The following is a 24,035-nucleotide window of genomic DNA, read 5'->3' as shown; positions in this document are numbered from 1 at the left end:
CAGCTCCGGTCGGAATTAGACCACTGGGAACAAGAGATTGAACAATCGGAGGCAGCCCCGGTGAACACGCACCAAAGAGGACACCCTCAAAACACTTAGAGCCAAATGCTCGCTGGCATGGGACAGACTAGCCAAATTTGATTATACCACTAAGACTAATAGGGCACACACAGAGGCTGACAGGCCGAGCAGGCTGCTGGCCTGGCTGTGCAAGAAAGAACACCCACGACACAACATCACCATGATACGGGATGAAGACGGCAACAAATTCCATACACAACAGAACATAAATAACGCCTTCAGGCGCTACTACGAACACCTATACTCCCATACGGACCAAGTTCCCCGAGAACAGATTACAGATACCCTAGAGGAAATAGGCCTCCCCAGATTGACCCCAGAACAAACTGAGGCCCTAGAGGCAGACATCACCACTGACGATATAACTGAGGCGATCAAAGCACTGGCCGCCGGCAAAACCCCTGGGAACGATGGGCTACCCGCCGAATTTTATAAAGCATATGAAAGGTCCCTTACACCGTTATTACATGAGGTTTTCCGAGAAGCATACGAGAGAGGGCGGCTCCCTGACAGTATGAGAGAGACCCTCTTTATCCCGATCCTCAAACCCAACAAACCCGCCGACGATTGTGGCTCTTACCGCCCAATAGCCATGCTTAACTACGATGTGAAAATTCTGACGACAATACTAGCAAAGAGGCTGGCCAGAATCATAGGGGAGGTTGTGCACATGGATCAGTGCGGCTTTATACCGAGCCGCAACACGGCCATGAACTTACGCAGACTACAACAGGTTATAAACCAAACGCAGGACCTCACAGATCCATGTGCGCTGCTATCCCTGGATGCCATCAAGGCATTTGATTCGATATATTGGGAATGGCTCGTAGCGGTTCTAGAAACTTTTGGCTTTGGCCCGGGGTTCATTAGGTGGGTCAGGATTCTCTACATGGAACCCAGGGCTAGAGTGAAAACCGGAAAATACATATCTGACGCCTGGGACATATGCAGGGGTACTAGACAGGGATGCCCACTATCCCCCATGCTCTATGTATTAGGACTAGAACCTATTGCCATCTATTTTCGGAAACAATTTTTTGACGCCGGGATACGCTTGGGGGGAGAGGATCACATCATCTCACTTTATGCAGACGACGTACTACTGTACGTCAGGGACCCACACAACAACGTACCCACAATGCTGGACGTCTTAGACAATTTTGCAAAATACTCAGGTATACAATTTAACAAGGCAAAGTCCTGCCTCTTCCCTCTGGCGGGCCTCAGGAACAAGAACACACCGGAACTCCCTTCCCTAGGGGTACAATGGGAGATCACCACTTTCAAATACCTGGGTATACATGTAACGCACTCCCCGGCATTGACGCACAAACGCAATACGAAAGCAGCAATCCCTGCCTTCAGAAAATCCATGAACTTTTGGGCAAAACTCCCCCTGTCCATGATGGGTAGAGCCTCAATAATTAAAATGATCGTCCTTCCCAGATTTCTGTACAAGTTTCAAAACATTCACTACTATATCAACGCTTCCTTCTTTCGCCTCCTAGAAGGGATACTTCGAGATTTCCTATGGGGGAAAGGGAGGCGCAAGATAGCGCTCACCACCTTGGTCCTCCCGTACAGCCAGGGGGGGATCCAACTCCCAAACTTTGAAAAATATTATTTGGCAGCACAACTTACCTTCGTGTCCAAGTGGTTGGCTGATGACGTCACATCTGAAACTCCTCTGCTCCAGTCCTTGATCTCCCCAATCCATTTGAGGGAACTTATCTGGGCCCCCGGCCACCTGATGCAAAATGCCCCCTTTATAGCAGCTCTAGGGCGTAAAGTTTGGCGCACAGCAGAGACACTCGCCCACACATGACACCAGTACTCTCCGGACATACCGTTAATTTCGGACCTATGCAGATCCGACTCGGACCTACAAAACCTCAGATACTGGGAAAGGAAAGGGATATACACATGGGGGGACCTATACGCTGACGGCACCTTTAAGGAATTTGAAAGACTACGCGAAGAGGCTGGAGTGCCCACTTGCCAGTTTCTTTGGTATCATAGGATACGAACTACAGCACGAAATAAGTGGGCAACATGGCCAGAGGAACCAGAATCAAACCCCCTAATTACATTATTGTATAACCTGGGCGAGGGGGGGAAGCCGGTGTCCCAGATTTACGCCCAACTGAGTGACATCCCTAACCCGCGCAGTGCCGGTCTGAAAAGCAGATGGGAAGTGGACTTGGGCCGGGAGATAACGAGTGGAGAGTGGGAGAGGGCCCTAGCGCATCCTAAAACAGTCTCCAGGAATCACAGATTTAGACAAATTCAACTGAACCTCCTACATCGAACATACTTAACCCCATCCAGGCTGGCGAAAGCTCACCAAATCACCACAATCTCACTGCACCTGGTGCGGGGCGAACAATGCGGACCTGATCCATCTGTTTTGGTCGTGTACCAAAACACAAGCCCTATGGACCGCTGTACAGCAGACGAGCGAGAAAGCTGGGTCTACTGTGTACAAATGGACTCCAGACGAATGCCTACTAGGAACGTACCCCAGACCAGCCAAACTTAAGTACCTTGTCAAATTAATGGATATGGTGTGCATACTGGCTAAAAGAACCATCGCAATGTCCTGGAAAAAACTTGCAGGACCCCAACAAAAAATATGGCACAGGGAATTGGAACGCTGGATACAGGCTGAAACAAGGGCATGGGAAGACAGCGTAGCTAGATCGACGGACGCCTCGAGCATGACCCTAGCGGCCTGGAAAGAACTTATAGGATCCCTGTCTCATCCCTCGGACGACAAGCCCCCATGAAGGAAATGAGCCCACGGCACATGGCCCTACGATCAATGTCATTGAACCCCAAGAGCAGCCGACCTTCACCTTACTAGGATCCTACAAGCTCCAACCCCCCCTCCCCCCCTAACACCGGCTGACCTGATCCCCCCCGGAACTGGCAATCTGGGCCACCGTAACGAACGGAACACTTGGAGACAGTTACTGTTGAATTGTTGATTTGTTACTTTGTTAATGTTAATGTTCTCTCACGGAATCCACACCATCCTTTAACAGTGTATATTTCTATGTCAAGCTACTGCAATAACATTGATAAATGCCAATAAACAAATTAAAAAAAAAAAAAAATAACGAACCTAGAGGAGCGGACCGATGCAGCAGAGAGTGCCATACAGGAGGTTGCAGAGTGCACACAAGGAAGATCGACGAGCTGGTAGAGCAATTAGTAAGGGTCACACAGAACCTCGAGACCTAGAGCTAAGACCTTGAAAACCGCTCGAGAAGATCCAACTTCAGAATAAAGGGCCTTGCTGAGGCGGTGGCAGACAAGGATCTACGCACAATGGCGTAGCAAGTGTTCGCTGACCTGCTGGAGGTGGAAGACTGGTTGGGGATAAAGCTGGACCGCATACACAGAGTGGGGCCAAAGAGGTGTGAGCCAGAGGCCAGACAGATGTAGTCCTGTGTTGTGTCCCGTTTCCTGTCTTAACAATATGTTGCCCTCGTTTAAATGTTTGCACCCTGATGCCCACAGGAAACAGCGCAAAACAAATATATAAATAAAATAAAGTAGTGGCGGTCTTACACGATTACGGGCAGAAGGAGGTGGTGCTGGAGGCTGCCAGGAGGGCCAGATCAATCAGCTACAATGACTCTGAACTTCAGCTATTCCAGGACCTAGCCCGAGACCACCCTGGTCAAGCATTGGATGGGCCCGATGGTGCGCACCCTAATGCGAGCAGACAAATGCTATACATGGACCTTTCCCTTTGGACTACTGTTCGAATAGGAAGAGAAACCGCATCGGGTAACCACTTGCGAGGAAGGTACAAGGGTACTGAAGATTGAGGACAAAGGGTCACCAAGGCAAGAACAAAGATAGTCGAGAAAACCGCTCAAGAGATAAATGTGGGATTGGACGAAGTTTTCAACAAGAGGCTTTATATTAAAAGTTCCTAAGGGGCCCGGTTAAACCCTTGACAAGGGGACAAGAGTGGAAGGTGCCCACACACCCATCGACACAGCAGCGCCACGCTGAGGGAAAAGGGGGTGTTACCGGAAGGAATGTTGTCGCCTGCCTGGGGGAGACAGTTAGGGGAAAGGTACTGGGGAGGTGGGTGGTACAGTACGTTTTGGTTTATCTACCTCGGTCTACGGGGGACCCGCACAGGTTTACTCTGGGTTGTTACAAGGGCTCAATTCCAGAGATGATGGGTGGGGGGAGGGGAGATCCCAACCGCAACCACACATTAGTGCGAGCTGCATGGTAAGACCACCATGGGAAAGAGAGAAGTACTACAGATGACCTCCCTAAACATCAGAGGGCTTAATTCCCAGGTTAGGAGAAGGAAGGTGGAACAGTTCTTAGGGCGGGCGAAGTCAGGAATTGTAGCTCCAAGAGACGAACGTTCGGAGGCGATACAGGCATAAGCTGAAAATCGAGGGGTACCGCCATCTGTTCCAATCCAATGACCCAGGGAAGACAGGGGAAGATTATTTTAATCGCTATTCGGGGCATCCCAGGCTTTCAGGTCATAGCTACAGAGGTGGAACACATACAGTTGCAGCGTGACACTGATCAAATTGGAGACTTTTGCCAAAGGGCAGATATTGGTAGGCGACATTAATCTAGAGTGGGACCCAAGAGAAGACATGAGCGCAAGGTGTTCCACAACCAGGTTGCGCCATTTGCCTGCTTGAACGCACACATGGCTGGCATTGATAGATGGCTGGAGGGAACCTGGGGGTCGATGGGCTACACATTTTATTCCCACGATCATATATCCTTCTCAAGGATAGAGGACTCCTGGATTTCAAGGTCACTATTGGGTAGGGTTGCGGGGATAGAGCTAGGAGTGATCGACCTGTCAGACCATGCGCCCATAACAAGTACCTTAAATATGGGGCAGAACGACCCAGGCTTATGGCGGTGGAAGCTCCCTAGCCACATCTTTAAGGATGAAGTCCTATATCAGGACATAAAGAATAAAATCTTGGATTACTTTGCACTTAACGCAACAGAAGGTGTACGTAACCAGGTGGTGTGGGGCGCGCTTAAGTCTACATTGATGGGAGAGCTCAGTGCAATGAAGGGCCAGAGGAGTAAACAACTAGGTCTCTTACAGGAGGAATTGGAAGGTAATGGCAAATAATGCGGGGAGTACGCTGCATAGGGAATATCAGCTGATTAGGGGGCTATTAGATGTTTTGTAGACTAGAGCTGCAGAGCGCTCGTTCCTCTACCTCCAACAGAGGTATTCTGTCAAAGCCAATGATGCCAATCACCTGTAACAAGGTTGTTTAGGGAAAAAGAAGCATCAAGGACAATCCTTAAAATAAAGGCAGGGTGGGGGGGCAAGAAAGCACAATTTCATTCTTCACTGAATATTATTCATCCCTGTACACCTCAGATTCCCGTGAGGAGGGAGCCCAAAGGGAATACCTGTCCCGGTGGCCTCTCCCTCAGATCCCTTCTCAAGAGCGGGAACAACTTGAGGGAGACGTTCCTCCCGAAGAAATAAGGGCGGCTATAGCTGCCTTGCCATTAGGAAAGGCCCAGGGCCCGGACAGCTTCCCAGCATGTTTCTACAAAACCTTTAGAGAGGCACTGATACTGCGCTTAGTCCAGCTTTTCAACTCTTTTCGGGGCGTGGCGGGGGGGGCAGGGTGTATCACCCTGACAATGGAAGAAGCCAAGGTTGTGCTGCTCCCAAAGCCGGTAAGGAGGTCACTATGCGGTTCATACGAGTCGACTGCCCTTATTAATCTAGACACAAAGATCTATACCAAGGTTCTGGCATCGCGCCTGGTTAAGCTCCTCCCCAAACTGATTGATCCCGACCAGCCAGGATTTATTAGGCATAGGCAGACCTCGGATAACATTCAGCGGGTTTGTCATCTGATTGAAAAGGTTAATAAATCTAGAACCCCTGCACTTATACCAGCGTTGGATGCCAAGAAGGCATTCGACCGGGTCAAATGGCCATTCCTCTTCCATACCATGGAGGTTATGGGACTCGGTTCTAAATTCCTTTCAAAAGGTAAAAGCAGAGCTAACTACCAAACTCCCTCCTTACGCCTGGTAATCAACGTGCAACTTTCCCAGTGGATCACAGGCTCAAGAGGCACTAAGCAGGGTTGGCCACTCTCCCGGCTCTTATACACCATCCACCTGGAGCCGCTCTTGGCCAGCTTTAGGGCCTCCACGGATATTAGGGGGATTCCCTTTGGGGACGAGGTGCATAGAGTCACAGCATTTGCTGATGGCATGCTCATCTTGAACACAGAACCAGAAACCTCATTCCCAGGATCTCGCAGAAACTTCTCTTTGGGGCGGTGGCAGGGGTAAAAATATAGTTAAACATGACCGCCCCCTCAGAAAAGGTTCAGGAATTGCGGGGTATAGTATCCTACATATGGGCGGAAACCACCCCCCGATTTTTGAGGGTCCAGATTACTGATTCTCTGGGTGCTCTTTACCGTGCTAACTACCCACCTTTAGTGGAAAAGCTGCTCCGGCTGCTGGAGGAATGGGTGCCCTTATCAATATCCTGGATGGGGGGGGGATAAATGCCATACAGTCTGTACTATTTCACGGCCCTGCCAGTGGGGGTTCCCCAAGGTTTCTTCAGGACCCTTCAAAAACACGTGGGGTCATTTATTTGGAAGTGCAAGAGACCCAAGTTAGCTATGCAGATGCTAATGTCTCCCAGAAGCAAGGGAGGGCTGCGAGTGCCAAACTTCCACCTCAATTTCCTTGCGGCTCAACTTGGAGTGATCAGGGGAAGGTCTGGTGTCAAATGGACAAAGCGGTGGTGGGCTCACCGCTGGATGAGTTGTTGTGGTGACCTAAGGGAGAGAGATAGACATGCAAACATGTACCATAGCAGGATAGGAGCCCTACTGGGGGACTCATTGGATGAGCTGGGGCGGAGGGTGAATTTGACCACTTCCCCCCCTTCCCTGCTGACGTCCCTGCTTAGGAATGCCCAGTTCACAGCAGGTATGGAAAGGGGTCGCTTCAATGGGTGGGAGGCGGCAGGGTGCCGCAAACTAAGTGGCATGTTCTCGGGTCAGAACATTAAATCCTTTGCACAGTGCAAGCAGGACTTCGGGCTAGATGAAGGGGAGAGGTATCACTTCTCGCAACTGAGGTACTGGCTTATGAACCCAATGGTCAGGTCGGCGGCCACCAGGGATCTCACACCCTTTGAATGGTTTGTAATGATGGACACGGGTACAGGCATTTGGTAGGAGTGTTATATGGGATTGTAGCAGAAGGGGCAAGGCATGGCACTATATGGAGCAGTGCCAGACTGCAGTGGAGCAGCCACTGGAGGGGGAACTTTGGACTCAGTTATGGGAAGATATCCCCAAGCTCACACAGGCCATCCAGATTCAGGAGATGTGGGTTTAGATAATGGTCCAATGTCATCTCACCCGAGAAAAATGACAAATTCTACCCAACAGCATCAGCGCTCTGCTGGAGGGGATGTGGGGAACTGGGATTTTGTAAGCATATCTGGTGGGAATGTCCAGCCATACAGCCTTATTGGGACATGATCTGTGCAGCAATGAATAGTATTTTTGGGAGTCAGATGCCAACAACATAGGGATGGCCATCGTCGGAATGGGCGGTGTTCTGGAAAATCTACCTTCGAAAGCTCATAGAAAGACATTTGTCATCCTGATCGTGGCAGAAACGCTTGTGCTGGCCCACAATGCAAACAAAAAGCTGCCCCCACAGAACACGAATGGGTTAGTAAAATCTGGAACTTTGTGGCACTGGAGTAGGTGACCTGTTAGATTCAAGGGGATCCCTAAAGGTTTCTCTCAGACTGGGACATTGTTTTGCATCACCTGCAGCGGGACTCGCGGGCTGCATGATGCCCGAGGAAAATTAGATTGCTGGGGCTGGTGCGAGTACTCGCTCCACTTGGGGGGGGGGGAGGCCCCTTCACAGGAAGCTGGGAGGAGATATGGCTCAAGTTTCTAGGGGAGGTGAGGACTATGGAGTGGGGGTTTCCCAAACGGTGCCAGGGCGCGTACAACAGCTGGTAAGAGAGCTGGTCACTCACAGAAACTTGGGACCGGGAGCCATCTCGAGTTTATGGACTTTTGGAACAGGACTGCGTGCGTCGTTGGTTAGATATGTTGGGATCGAGGGAGGAGAGAAAGTGGAGGGGTGAAACGGGAGGGGTGTTATATATGTGTTCTTACTATTGTAAATGGCAATTAAAAAAAATAATCAAAAAAGTACATTGTTACTGTGCTGCCCTCACCAGCCAAAATCAGCTCCCTGGCCCAGCACAGACACACCCACATTCTTTGACTCAACATTCACTCGATTATTCACACACAGCATTCACTTACTCATTGCATGAGAAGATCGGAAGTAACCTTCCAATACATTTTATATCCCCCTGCACAGCAAAATGTTTTTTTTCCCTGTGGCTTTGAAAAGAGCAACTGTTTTGAAAATCGGGATTTACTTGAAAATGCCAAGAACCCCCTTTTCACCCTCTGCCTTGCGCAGTTGTGCATTTGGTATGAAAAAGAGCACCTCAATGTGCACAACTATGATGCACACATTTAAATGTCCTTTGTGCACGGTTCACCACCTTTTTGGCACAGGTGAAGTGAATGAGCATCCCGTCATTTGCACCAAACAGGTTTTGAAAATCATAGCACAATTGTTTATACCTACTGATCACTTCTTTATGCTGTACGTTAATTTCAGAGTGTGGTGAGAGGTGTCAGAGGGGAATTATGAATGGGAAAGGAGACACGAGAAGGAAAGGGTGCATGTGGGGGGGGGGGAGTTTACTGTTCCTGTAGTCTTTAACCCCAGATTTGCTCATGAGCAGGTATTGTGTTAAATACCATTAGCTGCAGAGCAGATACTGTGACTGCAATCGTTAGTCCCAGAGTACGCATTTTGCATGCCATCATTCAAATATTCTGTTATATGTAACGGATTAGCAGGTACTGTATCAAACGTCATAAGTTCCAGGGCAGGTTCTGTATCTGGAATCGGTGTCCCAGATCCGTTACTGTGTCTGTAATTATTTGCAGATATTGTCAGATGTAGCTGATGAGCAGTTACGTACTGTATCGGGGGAATCATTACTTTCAGAGTAAGCGCTGAACTGGAGACAATACACGTCTGCAATCATTAGCCGGCACAGGTAGGTATATATATATATATATATATAGATATATATATATATTCACTGAAAAAGAATTGTTAAAGGGACGTTATGGTTACAAGTAAATCCGAAATACCATTGAAATTCGCCGTTATGGTATGCTAAGCAATCATAACTCGCTGCACTGCTAAGACGAACACCCAGGACATCAAAGATGACATCACATATCAGGGCCACTTGTTTTTGTTCAACATATCTAGGCCAGGTGGTTTTGTTCACCGACAGAATAGTAAAAGGTGCCATATATCTAGACGTTAACCTTGTTACATTTTCCTAAAGTACTTTCCTTAGGGTTTGGTCTCAGCTCATGGTGCACATAAATGGGGCAATAAGCAGGCTTCAAACACACAATGTACTTGTATACATGAAGAAAAACTTTAATGTTATTAACATTTGCTGGTCATGCCGTTTATTTCTTCCTTACTTTAATTTCCCTGTATGTGCCTCTGATTTATATGCATTGTGGGTCTTCATATGTATTGGTTGTACTAGCACAAGTGTGTAATAAGTCTTGAATTGTTAGCTAGTTATTACATGTAACATTACTCCAAACTCTAATAAAGTAGCATTCATTATTTTACTATACAAAATTACAAGATTATAAATATATTCTATGGTGCATGCTGATTAGGTTCCTGTATTAACAACAACACACCAATATAATGTTTTGTTTAGATGAGTACATTCTTTAATAGATTAAGCAGTTCATGATGGGTCTCCCGATCACCCCTGACATCTTGTTACCAACATTATAAACACAACCCCTTGAAGGAACTTCATCAAAATTAATTTCACATGTGATGTCATCATCTTTGATGTCCTGGGTGTTGGTCTTAGCAGTGCACAGTGGTGCCGCGTGTTATGGTTGCTTAGCATACCATAACTGGCGCATTTCAAGGGTTTTTCGGTTTTACTTGCAATCATAACGTCCATTTAACTATGTTTTTTCATTGAATTTCATGAGTTTACCAGTGCATGGCAGTTTCCTACAATTTACCACAATATAGCAACAAGTGTCCAATTTACAAAGTTTCACCATAAAACTCTGCCATTCCCCACATTCTAGCATCATTTTTAACACCTCTATACACTTTCTGCAACTTTTTCCACTGTATTTGCATTCGCGGACATCATTGCGGACCTTCCAAAACAGTGCCGTGTCCACAAAGGCGTCCGCACTTTGCAATCGGGTCCGTGCTTCGCGGACAGTTTGAAACTGCATTTTATACTGATCTAGGCACTTTCAAGCTCAAAATGTACCCCTTGCTCACTTCCTACACCTATTATTACTCATTATCTATTAACAATCTAGTACATAGCACATACTTGGAAGGAAATTAACAAAACTGCTATTTATCTTAAAAATGGCATCAGCGATTGCCATCCCTCCTCCCCAAGAGCCGCCGTCATCACCACCAGCTGGAGGACCTACACAAGAAAAAAGCACAGTACTCCAAAGACCATGAAGAGGACCAAGAAGATGAGGTAGAGGAAGTGCCTAACTCTAGCACCAAGAGAGAATCATGAGTGTGGCAGTTCTCTACCACTGTTGGGAAAGTACCCAAGGCTAAAGCTACCAAAGTGAAATGCACTGAGTGCAACAGTCGTAGACTACCTGGAAAGCACTCCTACGGGACCACCTCCATGCGCCACCACACCCAATCCAACAACTGCAATGCTCTCAGAAAGGCTGTTCCTTTCTTAGCAAGTAGTAGGTGGTCTTCCTACACCTCATCTTCCTCAACCAGTACTATAACCACACAGCCTACTTTTGTGGGACACAAAATCCCACCAGCTACCTTGCAAGCAATAAAATAGGCTGTTGATCCATATCTTTCGAAGACAACAGTCCTCTGTATATATTGCAACACATCACTCTGCAGGGGAGAGCAATTTCGAAGTGCTTTTTAAGTTGTAATCAATGAGCATGAGAAACACTGCCCCCTACCTTAGATGTAACACACGCTCACCATCTCCTCCTGTCCACCTGCCTCTCCATTTTAGTGCTTGGTGCCTCTTCCCCGATTTCCCTCCCCAGCTCATTTTCGAACCAATCCGGGAAAAAACTTTTTTAAAATACAAAATAAAAATGGTCCTTTAGGAACCACCTTCCACAGTTAAAAATGAGAACTTAGAAAAATAATCTTATAGACTCCATCTACTTTACATTTCTCAATAAAGTACATAGACTCAATAAGAATTTGCAACATTACCATTAGCATTTTGTGTTATGCTAATGGGAATAATGTGGCGTTCATCCCCTTTTCCATGGACTGTAACAGGGGATAACAGCCCGGCAGCCCAAGTTATTGGCCCAAGCCAAACCATGGCGGATGACGAGGGCTCCGAATCATTGTCCCCTGTTCCAGCCCCTGCAACGAGGGATGAAGAAGATTAGCACTCCTGGTTGCCAAAGCTGTAACCCGGGGTGCTAAGTAAAAAAAAACAACAAAAAAAAAGGATTTTCCTTACTAGAGCGGGATGCGCACACCGTCCCGCTGTAGGAAGGAAAATCCTCTTCCAAGACGGCCACCATGGAAAGGGAAGGCGGAGCTCCATACAGAGCCCCTCTTCCCGTTCCATGGCGGCCTGCACAAGGCGAAGAGAGAACCCTATGACCATATTAAGCTTGCACACACCAGCTGCCATGTAACAATCTTCTACAAATTCCTATCTACATTTACCTTACTTATCCCCAAAAAATGTACACAATGCTCATATAAATGCACATAAGCATTATACAGCGAGAGAAGTGCATAAATAGAAGGGGCAGTATGGATGGGCAAGTGCTCCTGAGAACCCAGGAGGGAAATGCCAAGGTGGGATGCCACTGGGTAACTAATGGAGCAGAGGAGTCCCAAGGGTGGGATGCATCTTAACCATAGCATCCCTTTAAGAAAGTTGTTGGACAATTTAATAGATTTTTATAAGTGTTTCATCACTATGTTATTATTAATTCCTCTTTTCACATATATGAAAGGACTATAAAGCCCCTTTAAGAAACATTTTGTGCAACACATACTTACGTCTGTTATCAGCAGTGAAAGCTGGGGATGGAAATAATTTTTCAATTGCCTATGGCATAAGGCTCCACCATTATCCCAGATGAACCAAACCATCCCTATTATTCACTACACCTACCCTGCATCCTAGTTCTGTGTCCACTATACCAAAATAATGCAATCAATGGCTACTGCTCATGGCTTGCAGCCATGGCCAGTATCCAAATCCATGTGGTATGTGCCTCGGCCATGCTGCATTCCCCAATAAACCAATCAGAGTATGCTTTTCCGTTTGCCGAGGGCCAAGCCCACTACCCTGACACCAAATGTATATTACTTGTTTTTCTACTTGCATTCTTACACTTTGGAAAAATAAAAACACATTTCCAAAAACATGGTTTCAAGTCCTTGCTAATGCTCGTCGGTCAAGTGTGTTGTAATGTAGTCCACCACTTCACGCTGTAACTACAAGCAGAATATTTGTTCACATTCAAAACTACCGCTTTGCCCATGCTGTATGCTCTAATAAGCAAATTACAGTACACATCTCTACTTGACAACAGCCAGGCCCATTGCCCAGACACCAATGGTATATTCACTTTTTCGCATACTTACATTTTCACACTTTCAAAAAAATTAAATATAGGACATATTTGCAAAAGCATGCTTTGTAGCTGACCCTCCTCGTGCCTATCTGCTGCAATCCCATCCAGCATTTCAACATGTACCCACAAGCAGATTTTCTTTTCCCCACTCATACCTATCGCAATTTAAAAAAGAAAAAAACACGTTGCCACATAGCCGCTCCCGGGTGGCCATGCACACTTTAACCCCATTGCTAGTCCCTCGTGGTCATGGGCAATAGCCAGATTGTCGGGGTCATGCCATGACCCAGACAATCTGGCCACTGCCCATGACCACAGGCTACCTCAGTCACCAAAAGTATATCACTCTTGTTTGTACCTACATTATGACACTTGTAAAAAAAATAAAAGACATTTGCAAAACCATGCTTTAACCTTAAAGCAAGGACCTCCTTGCCAAACTCTTTGCATGAGTTTGCTGCAAATCCACCCGTGTTTAATTTTTTGAAAAGTGTCAAAATGTATGTACATAAAATAGTCATAATCTAGCCCCCACTTGACATAATCCAGTGAGACTTTACACAAACATTCATGGTTGGGTATATAATCATTCTGAAAACCTTTATAACTTTGTTACCGTTTGATGAATGTGGACAAACCATCTAAAAATGTTGAAACCCACCGCTCTAATTTTGCCCCCTCTTGACACAATCCCACCAGACGACGTAAGAACATTCATATTTAGGTCTCAAATCTTTTTGCAATCTTTTGTGCAGATTCATCAAAAGGCACAACATTTATAATCCTTTAAAATATTTTGGGAACCCCCCCCCTCTAATTTTCTTCCCTCTTGACAAAACCGCACCACACTTTGCAGAACCATTTAGAGTCAGGTCTAGAATGAAATTCCAAAATTTCACGCAGGTTCATCAAGTAGCGCAAAGGTTATAAGCCATCCAAAAACTGCTTTTCACCAACCCTGTAATCAAGAAACAGGCCTAGATGCCCCCGAACATTTTAGATGTTCGCAAGACATCACAGGACTGGCCCGGGAATCCGGACTGTCTGCGGACATCGAAGAAGAAACACACAGTATTTTGGGTTTTTATGACCATTTCCCATCCCAATCACCCCTCACGTCCCCAGATATTGTTTGATAAGTTTGACAATTGCAATGTTGTGTTTTTAAATGTTTTTACTGCGATGTCCGCAGACCCCTGCTGCTGTCCACAAATCCAACATGACAGGCGTTTCCAAAATTCTGATGCACGTCATGCTTTTCACCATCCAAACAGCGGGTGCGCCCGATGTCTGCGGACCTCACGCCGACGTCTGGACCAATCAGAGGTCTGTCCGCACACCAAACAGGGAAGTGAGTCCGCGTTAAGCAAAAAAAACTACTGGACGGATTGACACCAAATTTACAAAAGCACACTTTCGGGACCAAGCCGCTGCTCCTGCCGCAAATATGGTGAAAATCTGTCCAGCAGATAGGGCTGTACGCGTAAGCAAAATTTGTTTTCCATTGCGTCTATAGCAAAAACCACACATTTTGGCACGCCCCCTATAACTTGCCCCTTCACCCCCCCCTTGACTAAACCTCACCAAACTTTGCAAGATCAAGCTGACGGGGCCATATACTATTTTTGCAAAGTTACCTGAGGATTTGTCCTAGGTGGAGGACAAGTTATAAGCCACCCAAAAGTGCTCTTCCTGCAGGTTGAGCAACTTAACCTGTAAAAAAATAATAATAATAATTATACATATACACACAGTGGTCTGTGTAGTAGCTGCACAGCAGTTACTGCGTCTGCGAGCATTCCAGAGCTTAAACTGTACCATAAATGAACTTCGGGGTAGCTACTGTGTCTATAATAACAGGCTGCCCTGTGTAATTTCAAAACAAGATGTTCAGAAAGTCACGTAATTACAATTTTTAATTTCAACATGTGATAAGTAAAATACAAAGAATTACAGCTTCAGCTGCAGCCTCTTACTTCAGAGTGCATGGGCACCTCTTAACAATATAACACAGGGGTGAGAACGATCTAAGTTAATTGGATGCTAGGAGAAATGCATATAAAATGCATATAAAATTCACTACATACGCTCACCTGATGCTGCCTAAAAACTGAAAAGGAGCGTTTGGTAAAGAGAGGTCTTGTGTTGCTTTCATTATCAATTGAAACACACATTTAAAGGTCCCTGTGAGACCCGACACCATTGTGTGTTTGTTTAAATGTTTGCCGACACTTTCTGAAATTCTTTAAGGCGTGATTATGTATTTCACGTATTTCTGAAATGCCGTGAAGTCGCAGTGACGTTTCACGTAGGAAGTCTACGTGCTTAGGAAGTGAGTCATGGAGACAGGAGGATTGTACGCCGTGTAAGGGGAGGTGTTTATTTGTTATTGTGCATTATAAAGGCGCTTATACATCTCGGAAGGGTTTCGAAGCCAGATATATTTAGCTGCCTGTGAGTTTGTTTTTCCTGTTTTGATTGCAGCAGCAGCGGATCTTTGTGTGTCTTCTGGGCTGGTAAGTATTATCCCTATCTCCGGCCCCAGCACAGAAGTGATTTATGGCAGAATTTCAGGGCAAATGTTTTTTGCAAATTCGGCTGCCAGCAAGTCGGATTTATTGTTTGCACAAGAGCATATTTCCACCTACAAATGGCAGTGGCTATTTGCTGTATCCACGGGCTTTCTACAAAACAGTGTATTGCCATCTTTCTTCGCCCTTATCTGTGCAACACCGCAGTCACTGAACAGCAATGAACTCACCAAGATGGAAAATAAGTAGGGTGACCAGATTTAAAAAGTAAAAAACCGGGACAGCACTATCATCATAAAATTAAGACTAACTCTTTAAAGTGGCTGCCAAGGCACTACACTTCTGTAAAGGTTGGAAGAGAAGGGGATTTAAGTGTTACTGTTAAATTAATGAAAATATGTGTTTATTTGATCACAAACACTACTACTACTAAATTGTAAAATGCAGCATTTCTTCTGTGTGAAATTGTGCATTCATGCCCGTCAGTTATACAGACGCACATAAAGATGCGAGGTAGGCAGTTGGAGGGATTAAACACAAATTTTATTGTGGACAAACCCCGGTGCCAGCAGGTCCCTCATAAAATGACAAACTGCAGAACATGGAACCTTGGACGTAGATTAATAGTCCAGGACTACGTCCAAGGTTCCATACATCACAACCCCCCCCACCCCCGATAAGAAACCAATAATACCCCAAAGGTTAGGCAGGGTACAACAATGTCAATTGTAGTCCACATCTCACACGTGCACACTACGCATCCCACCTACACTCGCACAGTCATACACACACAACTGCCCAGTGGACATTTCAACGCTCGGAACTACCCATCACGCAATCCTTGAATCTAAATTCTAGCGGGGCAACTTACGCCCCCAACACTCCTAGGAGGCATCTCCACCACTGTCCCAGGCACAAATTGAACTTCATCACCTTCCGGCGCACCCTGCACGTCATTTAACCCTCTCCCACATGGTCACCATCCCCACCACTGTTGTTCCGCCGATATACCCGGGGGTGGCAAAGGAATCGTCCAAGTCATCCAAAATCTTGGGCCTTCCCTCACCCACGCCACCTGAAATCATGGGCCTTCCCTGCACATCTCTTCCTACCACCACCACACGACGGTTGCTCCACTTGGAACCATCGTCCAACTCCACATATCCTCTTCCTACCTTCACCACCTGGCAGGGCTCCATATACACACTGGCCCCTTGGGCACAAATCTGGAATTCTTTAACTGTACGTGGTCACCCACAGACACATCATCTTGCCCTGACTGGTTTCTCTGACCTTCTCCTGTATCAACCAAGCTCTCGCCAATACCACCTGCATGTCCACCTCAGTGCGTACTCCTCCACCCAAGGCAACCACTCATTTTACGTCCCGGCTTCCTGCCCCTCATCAGCTGGAAGGGAGAACACCCAGTAACCAGCGAAGGAGTGTGCCTATAAACCATAAGGACTTCCGACAAATCACTCCAACACAGCCCATTCGACAAAGCCAGCTGTATGGCCCCCTTCACAAAACTGTTCATCCTCTCTACCAACCTGTTTGCAGCGGGATTATACAACGCCGACGTGTGATGGCGTATCCCTAAATCTTTCATAAACTCCTGCATGCACTTAGAAACAAACTGTACACCGTTATCTGTCACAATACTTGCTGGTACACCTTCCCAATCGAATATCTTACCAAGGAATGCCACAACCTTTTCAGCAGTTACCATTTCTAACGCAGTTGCCTCCACCCACCGTGAGGTGTAATCCACCAAAACCACTATGAATCTGAGACCATTGCCCAACGTACCCATCGGTCCCAGGATACCTACAGCTACCTTAGACCACACTTACCAAGGCACTTCACCGGATAAACCGGCTGCACCTTCGGTGACTTGCTTTTGTCGATAACCGCACACGCAATCCTTCACAACCTCCTTCACGTCTCCATCCATGCTGGGCCACCAATAAGACTCCCTCAGCCTCCTTTTGGTTAATGATCTGCCCAGATGCCCCTCCTGTGCCGGATTTACCAACCTACACCTTAAACTACACAGTGGTACCAACCTTTGCCCTCTCGCAACACCCCATGGGCCCTCCGATAATTCATTCCATACATGTTTGTAACCTTTGTCCAACTCCTTGTCTGCCATTCCACACTTCAGACACTTAATTCTTTCCAAAGTGGCATCCACAGCGCATTCTTTGTCCCACTCCGCCTTGTCGATTGCTGGAAACATGCTTGCTACCCTTGTACACTCATCCCAAACTACTCGCCCCTCCTCCGCTTCACTCACAGGGCTGGGCAAACGTTACAGTCAGCAACAGCATTCTTGCTGCCAGGAATATACTCCACCCTGACATTGTACTCTTGCATATCAACCATCCACCTAGCAATCCTAGGGGAGGCAGTAGATCCGCCCTTGTTGATCAACACATAGATGAGAGGCTTGTGGTTTTGTACGTATAATATATGGAGCATCCCACAAAAACTTTCTGAAATGCTTGGATGCCCACACCGCGGCCAAGGCCTCCCTTCCAATTACTGCATACCTTCTTTCGGCGTCTCTCAACACTCTAGATGCAAAGGCTATGGGATGATAGCTCCCACTGTCCCAGAGTTCAAGCACTTCTCCTATGCCCACCTCACTGGTATCAACAGTTAATACGATTTTGTTTTAGTAGAACATGACCCTAAGGATGGGGCATGATCCACGTCATGCTTCAGCCTCTCAAACTCCTCTTGACAGCTCTGTCCACACAAATGGAACACACTTCTTCAATACGGCTCTCATATTGACCGTCTGCTCGGCGTAGGACGCTATAAACCTCCCATAGTATTCTGTCATTCCTAGGCACAACCTGAGCTGATCCTTGTTGGCAGGAGCAGGTGTATCCCTCAACCTTCACTAAACCTTCTTTGGGACAAATGCCCATTTCGTCCAAGGTGTGTCCTAAATAGGTGACGCTCGACACCCCTACATGACACTTGGCCCACTTTACCGTTAAACCACTTATGTTCATCACCCCTAACACCCTGCTGTCGTGCTCACTACGGTCCTTTCCCCACAGCAAAATATCATCTTGGAAATACTCCACGCCAGATATGCCTCCGAACAACTTTTGCATCAGCCTCTGGAAAATCGCTGCGGCAAGGCCAAAGGGCATGCGGCAGAAATGATACGCACCGAATGGCGTGACAAATGTTAACGGCCGTGAGTCCTCGTGCAACTCTATTGTTGATATGCAGACGATAAATCAAACATGGAGAAACACGTAGCCTTTGCCACATACGCCAACAACTCCTATATATTGGGCAAGGGATGCCGGTCTACCCAGATGTTGGCATTTAACTCTCAAATCCATGCACATGCTCAACCCACCATCAGCCTTATGCGCCAACACAACAGGCGCCAACCATTCTGAAATGTCCATCTCTTCAATGATCCCGGCTGCCAGGAGCTTGGTAAGTTCATCTCTCAACCCATCGCGGGCCAACACGGGCACTCTCCTCACTTTGTGCACCCTCACTATAGCACCTCTCTTGAGGACAATTCTATGTGAGAACCCCGTAAGCTTACCCAATTATTCTGAAAATTTAGTGGGGAAGGCCTCTCAGATATTCAGCTGTCACCATGCACACAGTCGTCTTGTCCTCTACGATCCCAACACTCCGCACAAGCGCAGTCTTCCCCGGGCATATCTCCGTTTCTAGGGCGGCTTGCTCATCCCAACCCAAAACAGTGTCACCCTTATGTGCAACATATAGCTTCCCTTGGATGGTGCGCCCTTCAAATTCAATTCTCGGCCACTCATAACCCAACACCTTGATGGACACGCAACCGTACGAGTAAGGACTAATGTCGGGTGGTAACAAGGTGGACAGGTCTTTCCCATAACATGCCACATACAGTTCAGAAGAAATCACTGTAGGGGGGGTATCCAGTGTCCACCGCCATTCGCACTTGCGCTCCGTTCACAGACAACACGGCCCACTGGCCTTTCTTCTGCACACTAGTGACACTCCACACCCCTTTGTGGGGCCTCTCGTACAAGGAGTCACATGCATCACCGCCCACGTAACACACAACAGCTTCAGAACCACCATCAGGTTCCAACATCTTGACTGTCTATTCTCTGCAATGCTTTTGCACACGCAGGCAAAATGCCCTCTTCCTCTACATCTCCAGCCATTCAGCGTTTGTTGCAGGGCATTCTCTTGCACCCGTGGCATGTCCCCTGCAGCGGCTTTCATTTTGGGGCTCTCGGGCTCCCCATGCGGAGCCCGAGAGCCCCAAAGTGAAAGCTGCTGCAGGCAGAAACACTGTGGCATGGAAACACAACCGTGTTGTGTTTCTGCCTGCCGTGGCTATCACTTTGGGTCTCCGGGGCTCCCCAGGGGGAGCCCCGGAGACCCAAAGGGAAAGCCAAGGCAGGCAGAAACATTGCGGTTGTGTTTCAAAAACGCAGCAGTTTTTCTTGCTAAGTTTCTCAAGCTCTTCCGGCTCGGAGGAGTGCGAGAAACTTAGAAAGAAACCCAAAGCCTTTTTAAATACAACAATGTTGTATTTATGTTTGCGGTAGCTTCAGCTTGGAACCCAGAGGTCCCCAAGCTGAAGCTACCGCAAACATAAATACGTAGAAAAGAAACCGCAGCTAGTGCTTATTTAAAAAAAAAAAAAAAGAAATTAGCACTTACCGAGATGCAGCTGCAGCTTTCCTGCCTGCAGTCTCTGCTCTCCTTCCTCTGGCACCAATGAAGCAAAAGCCACCCAGTGGTAGCTTTTGTTTACTACAGCTGGCTGTCTTGCTTCATTAGTGCCGCAAAGACTAGCCCAGGCGGCATCCATTTCACAAAATGGATGCCTCCTAGTGCTTCCCATTTGAAAGTTTGAGCTTCATTTGCTCAATACTTTACACAGAGGCTTTAAAAAAAATATTCTAGATTTTTTTTTATTATTGCCCATCTTTCTGGTCAAAAATATGTCTGAGCACAGCATTCCTTTAAGAAATACAGCAAACATTGAACGGGGCATCTACAACTGGGCAAGACTTAACCTAAAGCATAACCATGAGTTAAACTCTGACAACCACAAACAAGTAGAACAAACACGAAACAAAAACATAACAAATGCAACCATCCACCCACCCCAACACACTCTAAAATAGAAAGCAACCCTTAATATATTTCAAAGTAAAACCCAGGATCACCCATTCAGTTTAATGAAGCTTCCCCACAGTTCATCATAAAGTCCTTCCTTGTGCTGCTTATAATACATAGTTTTCTCATATCTTGACAGAACTTGCACATCTATAATCCAATCCTCAATTGATGGTTTCTTCCTGGTCTTCCAGACCTTTAATATTTGTTTATTTGCCACCAATAAGACTTTATTTATCGAGCTTGATGTTACCCAGCTAATAGTATGACCACAGCTAGCTAACTGTAGAATGACTGCGAAGGGGTTACGTGGGTAAGCAATTTTCCAGACCTGGTCGATTCTGTCAAGTACATCCCTCTAAAAATTCACCACCCTTTCACAGTTCCACAACATATGTAGCAAGTTACCCCTCTCTTTCCCACAACCCAATCAATTGTCATCAATAAATCCCAAGGCACACATACGCACCGGGGTACAATAGATTCTACCCAATATTCTTTGGTGTGTATAGCGTAGCTGTAAATCAGCTTTAGTCTTTATCGGAGCTTTCCATACCTTTTCCAATTCTCCCATGAATCCAACCACTTCGCTTCGGGTTGCATGAACTTCAAAATACTTGACACACTCTGTGAACCACTAGTCAACACAGTGAAAACCTCTGGTTTGCTTGTGAATGGGGCATTCATCATCTGTCCCCTTTTGCCAATTAAACCTACCAATTAATTGTACCTTTTGAACTCCCTAATTTGTAGACCAAACTTCTCCACCAGACTCTCAAGCGGGACCGCTCCTCTATCATCCCAAACATCACCAATCATTAAAATGCTTCTACTAATCCAACTTCTTCAATTTAATACCTTGTTATTGATTTGTAGCCCCGGGTTGTGCAAAAAGGATGCTTCTTTATACTTAATCAACCCTTGCCCGCTATGTACCATCAAGGAAGTCCATGCATCTTTGGTCGTCACAACAGTCTTTAAATTCTGTACCTTCCCGGGTAGCTTCCCAAAAGAGTACAGATTCTTAATGTCATACGGTAAAAATGTCTGCAATTCAATTTGTACCCACCATGGTACCCGATTACGCTCCCTGCAAGAATAGCTAGACACCTTTTTCAGCAAAAAGCCAATACTCGAGTTCCAAAAAATCAGGTATTCAAAACCTCCATCTTTAACGCTCTTGACCATAATGTACCTTGAGATTCTAGCCCTCTTCCCTTCACCCCATAGGAAGTTTTGAAGCAACTTATATATACGCCCAAGCGCTCTCTTTGTGACAACGCTATAAGAATGTGTATAGATACTAAGTCATGCACAGAATATACATCCTTTTTACTAATCATATTGATATCCTACATAGAACACTACTACCACACCACCATCCTACATAGAAGACTGCCACCATGCCATCTTTCAAACGCACACCAAAGAATTGGCCATAGTACGCATCACGTATTGGCTTCAAGGATTAAGGTATAACATTTTTCACATGTCTTTATTTAGAACCATTCGACAAACCTTGTATCTGAAGTGTTATAACTGACACTTAATAGAGATTACTACTATATACTTCACAGATAATGATAATCCAACATGAATTAAGATTAAATTGCCTGAAAATGGAAACGTTTAAAAGGGATGAAACTTAACCAACTTCATGAACGAAGATGGTCTAGAATTTCCAAGCTTGTCCTTAATAGTAAGTAGTAAACCAGTGATAAATCATACTCTATTAATAGAACATCATATCAGATATGACAAGGTTGAATCTTTACAGGCATAACACTTGAGACTGATGAATATGGAAAGAGCATAGGACAAATTGTCACAGACAGAAAGAATGTGATAGCATTGAATAGTTATCCAGTTTTTAAGGAAAATCAGGTCAGCATTTTATAATTCCTGTAATACAAGTATCTTATGAAAGAGAGCTAATGTACTAAAACGGGTTTTCTTTTCTTCCATGTGAAAAAGATGAATCATACCTTAACAGATCAGTAAGAAGTGTGGTGGACATAGCCAACAGATCCCAAGTTACCTTAAACATACTCAAGTAATTTTCAAAGTTGAATATAATATGATTCGTTTAAAAATGATCACAACGTGACCATCTTGAAAACAATCTGATTAGTCTAGAGATGATTAAAAATGTTAAACAAAACATTGTGAGTTTAAATGATTGAGCCATGCACTTGGGTAGGATGATATCAAATAAATTGAAAAAACAAGGTTAATATTGAAGAAGTTCAAGGTAGCATGACAAACCGTTGGAAGTTTGACAAACTATCATTCTGTTCGAAAACATTTTTTTACCATTAAATGAAATATAAACAATCGTTAACCTTCACTTTTAAAAAAAAAAGTTAGAAAAAATAATTTAATATAATACAACTAATGAACTAAATTTAACCCCAAATACAATACTAATTACATTATTGTTTGTATATATTGCTTATAGAAAGAAAAAGCCCCTGAATAAGAGATGCCTTATATCGAAACGCGTTGGGCAATAATAAAAAGGAATATAATTTGAATGCAAATGACTCAGAAGTGAATTATTGTTGAAGACTACAAAATGTGTTATATAAAATTTTCATTGATTGAAAAACGAATTGAAAGAATCAATAGAGAATATAAAACTGTATAATTAGCATCTTCTAGAAAGTTGGGCTCTTTACAGCCAGTGATAGTGTGCAGGGGATACAAGATCCCAAATTGAGCAACTTTATTGTCTAAGGTTTTCAGAAAACAACCCATATGCCAGTGTAGTAGTATGTTCGGCACCTTAAAATTCTACAAATACTTCAGTGATTAATTGATTAATCGACACAAACTCATGGATATTAGTACAACAAAACGAGACTGCACGTACATTCAGTACACTTATTTGTGAACACCATTACAATATTGAGTTTTAAGGAGGGTAAAGTCAGATCAGAACATACTTGGTAAGTAATGAAACAGTTCGCTTCTCCCAGAGGGATGTGGGCAGTCTTGTATCTCAGCAATAATAGCGTTCAACAATTAAAACCTGTAAGGGAAAAAGCACTGCCAAAGCCAATAGGTTCAGAAGAGGATTGTTTAGGGAGCTAGGACAGCCAAAGTCAATGGTCAAGTTCTGATCCTCTCTTCTTAGAACACGGTTTTAAAATAGTCAGTAGTTCAGTAGAAAATAAAAGCTCAAGAGAAGCCACCTTGAAGCAACACAAGCTGGGAGGCCAGTACAGTTAAATGTACTAAAAAGGGTTTAAAATAGTTCTCCCCAAGCTATGAAGCACCACAGATGGCAAAAGGTCGATGTACCCCAAGCCCCATAGTACCTGAGAATTGAAGAATTGGTTCTAGCTTGATGCCTTCCTGTTGCAGTGTAGCAGACCATTGTTCTTGGTAGTGGGGATGAAAGGGAGGACATCTTTTGGGCTACTGCAGCAGCACTCTAGAGAGGGACGCTGCAGCAATG

General features: G+C 45.4%; 1 protein-coding gene across 6 annotated transcripts in view; it reads right to left on the bottom strand.

Moving 5' to 3' along the window:
• The window catches only part of PAN2 (poly(A) specific ribonuclease subunit PAN2), a 1,309,324-nt gene that overhangs the window by 547,708 nt on the left and 737,581 nt on the right, over positions 1–24,035 (bottom strand). For 2 of the 6 annotated variants that reach the window (XM_069653788.1, XM_069653792.1), the window contains exon 1: positions 14,978–15,069. The exons of 2 other annotated variants lie outside the window; for them this stretch is intronic. In XM_069653788.1, the coding sequence (XP_069509889.1) occupies positions 14,978–15,058 (81 nt within the window). In that variant the 5' untranslated portion in view covers positions 15,059–15,069. Of the gene's footprint in view, positions 1–14,521; positions 14,598–14,977; positions 15,070–24,035 lie in introns of those variants that run through there. 2 more of the 6 variants (XM_069653786.1, XM_069653785.1) reach the window with 2 other exon arrangements.

Source organism: Ambystoma mexicanum, chromosome 3q (assembly GCF_040938575.1).
Source record: "Ambystoma mexicanum isolate Mex_15411 chromosome 3q, UKY_AmexF1_1, whole genome shotgun sequence".
NCBI classification, from domain to species: Eukaryota; Metazoa; Chordata; class Amphibia; order Caudata; family Ambystomatidae; genus Ambystoma; species Ambystoma mexicanum.
Note: the sequence above shows the minus strand (reverse complement) of the source record. Positions and strands in the feature narration are given on the sequence as shown.